We start from the raw sequence: 9,150 nt of genomic DNA, 5'->3' as shown, positions 1-9,150 counted from the left end.
GTGTTGAAGAGTCACTGCTCAGAGCAGAGCTGCTCTGCTTTGTTTGGGTTTTTATCTCAAGGCCTTACGCTGAAGCCTGCTGAGTGCTGTACCTGTTTGGACTCACAAGATTGAGAATAAATATTTAAGAAGAAATCCAGTTGGATTCCTGTTTATTCAGACATACCATTTTGAACAACGCATATTTTCCTACAAGTTCTAAAATTGCACCAATAAATTTTGGTGTTTATTTGATTTCAGGAGAAGATCATAAATGTGTTTTATATTAATTACAGAAAAACACAGCTCCTAATACTGGTCTGTGCTCTTATCTGATTCTTTTTTTTTTTCTCTTCTTTTAGACCCGAGTAGTACCTACCGGTAAATCTCCTCAGATTCTGGACTTGGGTAAAAAGGTAATCGGCCGCAACGCTGACAACTGGTTCTACCCCTGCACCATCATCGGCGCTGCCTCACAGACATTCTTCGAAGTCAACTTTGAAGACGGCTCCTACTGTGACAACGTGCTGCCAGAAAACGTCACAGTGAGTGKTTTTTTTCCGCTTTAACCTGCCTAGAACTCACAGCTGAAACTTAAAAAAAGATATCCTAGCAATTGATTTATGCTTTGTAGGCTGAGCATCTTGAAAATGAGTTACTAATAAAAATGTAGATAACCCTTAATGCCAGTGTTTTGGCAACAAATAGGTCTTTAATAATAATAAATCCTTAAATTATTAATTTTTACCCACAAAGAGTTTGAACAAATAACCATGTGGGATCTATACGTATTGATTTAATTTGATTTAATTTCAGCAAAGGTAAAACTGAGCAACTTAAACTACACGTAAAACCTGCTCGCAGTTTAAAATAGAAACAATACTAGCAGGTCCTGTAATCTGGTATGTCTGCTTGATTTCTTTCACTGTACTTTCATAATGTTTTTTTTTTTTTTTTGCTCATTTCACTCTTTTCCTCCAGAGTCACGACTGTCTGCGCCACGGCCCTCCCAAAGTTGGCGACCAGCTTGTGGTCAGCACACCTGACGGTCAGATCCTCAAAGCTACTTTTGTCAAACAGCACACCAACAAGCTCTATCAGGTGAGTGAAAACACTGCRTGTCACATCTTCAGGTTACTGTAGCCGGACAGTTGAATATAGAATCCAGAGTCACCTTTTAGACAAAAATGTTTATGTACATAGAAGGTAACTTATATCTGAACACTGAGGGGAAGTACTATCGCATTTATTGGATAAAAGCCAAATATTTTGCCGTTGACCTGCTGCTACTTTGAAACATGTTAAGAGTTTATTAAAAACAAATATAATAATTAAACTTTTTTTCATGTCTACTATAACACTGAATGGCATTTAGATACAGTTTTATTACCAGAAGACTTATTCAAAGGTTTTGTGTGTAATATGACTTGAGGACTATTTGGTACCAGTGGTTATATTTGTTTACCATTTAGCTTCTAGATTTGATTTTAATCAACATACAGGAAGCTCTGATGCTCCCGAAGATGACAGTAAAGCATTATCAGGCACCCAGAAATGAAGCAGAGAGATGTCACATCATTGGTGAATTTTGATATGAAATGTGGAAAATTTAGTAAACAGCGTTACTAAAAACGAGTTTTAAAAAATTATATTAATCCTTCAAGTCCTTGTTTGATTTGTCAGTCTTTATTACATTATTGTTTCCTGTCAAAACTTGATCCTAAAAAGTCTTTCTCTGCTTTCAGAAGCGAAGCTTTAGTGTTGAGATAAAGAATGTACYCCCAGATGATCAGAATCTGAGCCACAACCCTGACCTTTTCCTCTTTCAGGGAGTTTTGTTAAAGCCTGTGTTTATATTTAGAGCGCTTAACTGAGGCACTTATCCAGTCGACGAGCTTCTTTGGTTCAGTGGTCAAGGATAATTTCACAGCAGCTCGAGGTTGTTGATGGAACCATTTGTGCAGTGCTGAGACAGTCGCAGGTTAAGTCTCAGGCATCATTTTTGAAGGTTTTCACTCACAACCTTGATGCTCGTTTCTTTTACCGATGCTTTCTTCTTTAAGCTGGGGATGTCGAGTGAATAACTTTTCACAAACATTTAGATTTTTGTTCTCTCCTCCTTGCAGCTGGTTGTTTTCTCAGAAGAAGACACGATGATTGACCCAGTCTTTTGTTTTATCCACATAGGTGGAGTTTCAGGACAAAAGTCAGCAGATGCTTAAAGCATCTGAACTCTTTCACTTTGAGCACGAGTTGCCCAAAAGGGTCCGGAACCGACTGGTGAGTGTTTTCCTGATGATATGCTGCTCCTACACTAAACTACACTAAATATGTTCAACATTAAAATCATACTTTGGGACAAAAAATAAAACCGCCCTTGAGGAAAAACCTTGTAACAATTTCAAGCAAAAACACTTTAAATTCRTTGTAATCATTAGGTTTTTCTTTAAATGTTTGGACCCCCAGTGTTATTTCTCACTTTATTTGAAYGAGTAAAAGAATAAATGTTAATTTAGAATTATGAAAAAATCAAATCCAAAACAAAAAATAGTCTTTGTAATAGAATAAAAATATTCATAATTTGGTGCTTTAGCAGGAAAATTGAATTCACAGCCTTAATTGACCAGTTTTTATATTGTTCACATAAGATGGGGTATAAAAAAAAGTTTCATCTGGCCTGAATCTCATAGATCACAAGGTGCAAAACTTACTTCAAAACCAATCCTAGTTTTATTACTTTACTAAACATTTTTAATGAGTTTATGGCCAAAGTTTCTAGTTTCATGTCTTCCACGTCACAAACTCATTTCTTTTTTAAATTACAGTCCATTTAGGGCAAATGAGACAATAAACAGGGGCTGCATTAGCGTAAGGCTCCCTTGTGATTTAGAAGTCGTTACCACATTAGTGTCCTTAGGTCCTCTGACACATTCCTCACTCATGATTTCCATTAAACCAAGATGGCGATGGCCAAAACTTTAAAATGGTGGTCATGATGGTCTCAGGAGAGGAATTATTTTCAAGGAGTTTAGATCGAGGACTTTGTTGCAGGTCACATTTGTTAAGACAAGAGACACGAGTTAAGGCTCCCACGTACTCGGGTGTACTGTGTGCAGTCCATGAGCCACGTGGACTCCACGCATATTGTCCGCGGATGTTTGAGACTTCATACTTGAGCGTACTGACCGTCGGACAAATTCTTTAATTCCTCACACTTTCAGTCATGATGTCAAGGATCAGGAGTGGGGATGGGTAACTTTGACATTTGAATCAATTCGGTACCAATATCCAGTATCTGGGAATTGGTACCAGTACTTAACAGTAACAATTTTCAGTACTTTGTGGGTGTTGTTGTTTTTTTTTTTAATAATAAACTTTTATTTTTATTTTTTTTACATATTTCTCAATATATAAAATTWACAAATATCAAGACAACATCCAACTCTTTGTATTGTAACATCAGTTGTGTAACTTATTTCTTTAAAGTGAAAACTTTTGAAAACAACAAGACTGTTTTGTCTTATTGCTCCACGTATTTCTATTGATGTCATTTACCCGCTAGAAAAATTGTGTGATGGAGGTCCATGGAAGGCAAATAAGTTTAAATCAAACAATCAAAAGAGGATTGAGTTAAAGTAAATAAAAAGTATTCAAGCTACAGTTTGAGCATCCAAAACGCGTCCAACGCTTCAACCCTTCTGCTTGTGCTCTTTCAGGTCAGACACGTTCGGACTGTCAGTAGGCACCTCTGTTGTTTTCCTCTGCCGGTCTCTGTTTAATGGCGGATGACATAAAGTGGCAGTACTTTATTTAAGCAAGCGAACGTCATGCTCACAAGATARTTAATCCACCAGATATTTCAGAGACGGTTTGTTCTGCGACTTTAACTCCAGGAGCTGCGCGCTGTGAGGCTCGCTTTCAAGCTACGTTCTGAGCTCTGTTTACCAGCGGCTGGTGATGTCATTACGCTCTTGCGCAATGCTGCGTTCAGGACAAGCGTGGAAATCTCACCACTCTTACCTCAATACGGTCGCAAGGATGCGTTTAGGTACGTAAACATGGTACCGTTTGATGTTACGTGAATAGGTTCTCGGTAATACCGACAGAATTCTGTCTGTACTTAAAAAGTATCAAATTCGGTACCCATCCCTAATTAGGAGGAAGAGATAGTTTGCATTTTAGCTTTAAAACAATAAAAGAAAAAAGAAAAGAAAAGTACTACCTTACCCAGGATCTGAGCAATTTCCTCCCACAAATTTGTTGCTCGCTGAAAGTCTTTACATCCCTTCATTGACGCGTCATAAAGTTTTCTAATCTCCTCCGTGAGACGCTTTCCAAGATTTGACTCCATTTCGTCCACAAATGACACCGATTCTCAACTTTATCAGCTTGGTGTCGCACCCAGAACAGTACATGCCATTGTGCGCAACGCGGACGTAAAAAGTTCATCTCTGCGCGGACCAGTCCGGCAGTCGTCCCCTTCGGGTCCGCATTGAGTCCGCCTCGAGTCCGCGCAGACCGAAGTACRCCCGAGTATGTGGGGGTCTTTAGGAGACGTGTCAGTAGAATTTCTTGGTCTGATCTAAATGTTGGTCTTTCTGCTTTCAGGCCATCCCTACACCGCAGGGAGMGGTCTCCTCAGCATATGAAGCCCAAGCAGCTAAGCGCCCCCGCCTGCCCTCCAGCTCAGCTAAACCTCAGACTGCCACAGTAGCAGGAGCACCAGCACACGAGCACCACAGTATTGGCATGCAGCCGGTCACAACACCTCAGACCCACCCTATCAAACGGGAAGCCCCCGCTCCTGTCACCATCAGTAAGACGGATGCAGAGACCCCTATGGACACCAATGTTCCCCTCCCCAACACGCTTCCAGAACCTTGCCCGGTCTCCGACCCCATGCTAACGCTTCCGTCCACCCCCGTTCAGCCCGCTTTGAACTCTGACCCCCTCCTGCCCAGCCCACCCCCAGCCCAGCACACGCCCGACAGCTACACGCCCAGCAGCGGCTACGTCTCCTACATGGAGAGCCTCCTCCATTCCCGCTTCCCTCAGGACGACGGCCCCAGCCCCCTGTTTTAAAACCCAACTCTGTTCTCCTAACCCGGCTGACGGCAGCYAAGCCAGCAGGAGGCGAGCCGAAGGAGGCGGACTCTGAATGCCGTTTTATAGGACAAACATTTCCTCCTTCAGCGTCGAGAGTGGCAGGAGTGAATAAGGAAAAAGACTCACAAGCACTCTTTTGTCGCATGTTTTCTATTTTTGAGTTAATAAATTTGCAGTGGTGCTTTTAGCTCGCTCGCAAGCAGCCGCTAAAGAGCAAAGCGTTTTGTTTGTTGGGTTTTTTTGTCTGTACTTTTTTCTAAGTTTAATAATACTGGTGTGTGTGTTTTTCCTTTAGTTTCTATTGCTTTTATTTTTGTCCAGCTGCTGTTTTTCTTCACCCTTTTTTTCCATCTTGATATGAATAATTCTCTGGGTGGCGTCAACTTCATACCTCGTTGCATTTGTTCGATAACGGCGCAGTTCTTCATTTCCTTCTATAGGAATCGATGGTTATAGGAGCCTCTTTGCAGTGAGGTTATTGTGGACTTCAACTTTGCTAACTCAAGTAACCAGCAACAAGATACTTATTTTTCAGCTGAAACTCTTTGGTGGACTTAATCTATTGTTGATCTTCAGGATATTTCGGGCAAGGTGTGTTCTTGTGAAATTGCAAGAGGTAACTGCGGGGTGGTGGGTGGGGGTTTGGGGCAAAAAAGAAATGTATTGTAGCGGAAAGTCAGTATTTAAAAAGTCTTAGTCAAATATTGAAAGATTATTTGTAAAAGAGCAAATGTGTTGAATGCAAACACTAGTAGATTTTGTCTGAAGGATGCATCGATGTTTTTGTGAAGATGTGTCAAAGTAGTGAACAGATGGCATCTTTGTGTATTTATGTCATTTGGTGACACCACTTTTTACACTCAAACTATCTCAGGGGTTCCTACATGTGAGAAACGTTCAGGTCCTCTAAAGATCGAGGACATGCGTAACGTCCCTCATGATTGGGCACATGAATACATGCTACATATTCTGTCAATTTTGCTTATTTTTTATATGAACTTTTCAGTTAAAGTATCTCCATTCGTTGTTACATATAAGCTAAAAGCACTTCTAACAGCCATCATGCTAATTCTTCAAAAAATGAATTGGGGGGGGGGGGGAGTAGGAACCCTAAAATCTGACTCCATCATTGGTTTAAATTTCATGTAATAATTTCTACAGTAAATTCCTATGTGTAACATCTACCTTTTTCTATTCATGTACTTTTTCTATGTTAATTTTCAGAAATGAATCCACAAACTTGGCCAATCCGAAAAAGAAAAATGATGCCTTCCATTTTGGTGGGTTTTCTAAATATTATACACATTTTTATTTTAATGTCCTTTATAATTTTTTTTGTCTCTTTCTCGCACATGTTCATTCTGTACTAAATAGGTGCTACAAAAATCCTGAACTACTGATATCTCATGACACWCTTCTGATGTACATACCACAGGCCTTGTTTGGATTCATATTTGTAAATGTCATGTTACTCCTCCCTTTCTCCGATTTCCAAATGAGATTGATTAAACCATAATTAATGAGCATTAAAGTGGGTTATAGTCGCCAACCAGTGAGTTTTGTGTCATTCTAAAAATGCTTTAAGCTTAAAGTGAAAATTCAGAGACGCTTTCAACATTTTTGCTGATTACAGAAATGACACATCAGTAAAATAAATCATGGTTTGCTACGTAACTTTTTATAACGTTTTCATCTTTTAAAGGTCCAAATTGACATCCCTGCTGTTTCCACACAATCATGCTTTTTTACTAAATTGAAATATTAACATGATGTTTGATGGATCAAGAAAATTCAACGCTGCATTTTTATCTATTAATAAATAGCAGAGAAAGGGAAAAAAATATGAGCCTCTTGTAGTAACACCTTTGTTGTACCTCATCAATCTCAAGGTGTGATCAGCAGCTTTGTCTTTGTTCTGTTACACAGGTTGGCACTGGTTTTTAAAGGGATCCCCGATTAGTTGTAACATTAGACTTTATTTGATAAACATATACTTTAACTACATATTAACATAAACAATAACAAAAATAGACAATTGTGTTAGGATATGTAGGTAAGGGTAGGTTTATGTATAAATTTATATATGTATATGGGTATGATTTTCAGCAAGGCTATAGTCATTATAATTACATAGTTATGCATTTTTGTTGCTGTGGTTTTGCTATCTTTGTTTTGTAGGTGTGGAGCCGAGAAGTCCGGTGTGCTGTCCTGCGTTTTCTCAACATATATTTTACATATCTTCTAATCTCTTTTTCACTCTTTCTCATTACATTTCACTTTTTTTTGTTCTCCTTCTTTTTCTTCTATTAATAAAAAATAAAAACATTTCATAATAATGGTGTGGCTACAAGGCCGGATTAACCATATGGGCAATTGGGCAATTGCCCAGGGGCCCACGGTCTCTAAAGGGCCCTGGGCAGTGAAGGCACGGACATAATGGATGTGGGATATGCGTGAGACATGTCTCCCTGAGTCCCCGCACTTCCTGCATCTGTGCTCTATGTCCCCCGCACTTTTCTCAGCCGTTACAGCTGTTTTATCCATTATTAACATGTGGTCATGGTTTTCCTAAGCCGTCTTTGAACGCACCATAAGGGTCCACAAGCTACTCCTGCAGATGACGGAGAGGAGACGTTCTTCTGAGCACCCGCCGTCTGAGCAGAGCCTCGCGGTGTAAAGAGCAACTAAAACTTCGCACAGTTTTTACCAAACAAACCATGTAAGTTGAGTCATGCTGTTGGAGGCAGATAATGTTAGCTAAATGATGAGTTACACATTATATAATGTTTAGCTAGTTAACATGATGTTGTTATCTGTTACACCCCTTGCTAGTTAGTTAATGCTAGATAAACCCAGTCGTCTTTCATTTCTGTGTAGAAGTTGTGCTGGCTGCTTTCCACATATTTAAAACAAATCTTCATTGCCACAGAACAAGGTCAGGGAGGAGACAGACCAGATAGCCTACAGCAGCAGTGATCATAATTCAGACTTTCCTCAGGTAAGGAGAAATTATGACTATTATTCTTGAAGTGGAACAGTCTTTAAAAACTGGTGTATAGTTTGAAGTCTCTACTTTTGACATAATTTGTAACAAGAGTCTCAGAGAATTAACCACAGAAAGATGGAGGTTAAATCACGACTGGATCACATGTTGTTGAGAAACCAGACAGATTTATTAACAGAAGATAAACAGGAAGGCTTCAGGACCTCCTGAGGGTCTGAAGTGGATCAGGTGAAGGTTTTCCTCTCAGACTTTCAGTCCTCAGACCGTTGAGACATCCTGACACCCAAAAATAAAAGACAAGTTTCTTCTTTTTTTTTTTAAAGCATCATAAGTAGCAGTGTTTGTGGCATACACAGTAAGAAGACTGGCTACTACTGTAATCTAAAGGTTGCAGGTTCAATCCCAGGAGGTGTCTGGCTATTTTTAGCTTTAAAAAGGTGTGGAAAATCATCTGAAACTGGAGGGAGCAGAACTTGAACCTGTAAACTGCTGATCCCCCAGTCTCCATCTYATCACTCTGAGAATGAAGTTCTCTGTGGACGTTTATGAGTCAATGTTACAAATAAAGAAGAGCTTAGAAAAGGTGTGAAGTGAATCTGAAAGTTCAGCTGAGGACTGACTGTGGACCTGCAGCTCAGAGGACTCATCAGGTCTTAAAGGATCTCTCATCCAGCTCTAGAAGACACAAAGTCCCTCAGAGTCCTGTTGGGTCCTCAGACGTCCCGACACTCGTTCAACTAAACTCAGTCAAACAGCTTCAATTCCTTCATGTTTTCTGCTGCTTTCAGATGAAACTTTGAAATAATCTGAAATCTTCAGAAACTAAATCTGCACACGAGACGTAGAAAGACTTGAAACACTCAGTTTTTATGTCTCAAAGTTTACTCACTGACACTTTTATTGTCCTCATGAAGCTCAGAGGCAAACTTTAAAAACCTTTTTTTATTACAATAAAAAAAAGATTTGTTTCTGACATAACTTAAATTCAAAACAAACTTCACATCTTTTGGTTTTAGCAGATTTTAAACATAAAATAAAGTTTATGTGATGTTTAATATAAC

General features: G+C 39.4%; 1 protein-coding gene across 1 annotated transcript in view; it reads left to right on the top strand.

Moving 5' to 3' along the window:
- Positions 1–6,764, top strand: part of kdm4b (lysine (K)-specific demethylase 4B) — a gene marked incomplete in the record, with an annotated part of 53,355 nt that extends 46,591 nt beyond the window's left edge. The window contains 4 exon segments of the mRNA XM_014010778.1: positions 342–524; positions 961–1,080; positions 2,167–2,259; positions 4,588–6,764. Coding sequence (XP_013866232.1) covers positions 342–524; positions 961–1,080; positions 2,167–2,259; positions 4,588–5,061 — 870 coding nt within the window.
- Between the last annotated feature and the right edge of the window lie 2,386 nt (positions 6,765–9,150).

Source organism: Austrofundulus limnaeus, unplaced genomic scaffold (assembly GCF_001266775.1).
Source record: "Austrofundulus limnaeus strain Quisiro unplaced genomic scaffold, Austrofundulus_limnaeus-1.0 Scaffold73, whole genome shotgun sequence".
NCBI lineage: Eukaryota > Metazoa > Chordata > Actinopteri > Cyprinodontiformes > Rivulidae > Austrofundulus > Austrofundulus limnaeus.
The sequence above is the reverse complement of the archived record's forward strand: the minus strand, read 5'-3'. Positions and strand labels throughout refer to the sequence as shown.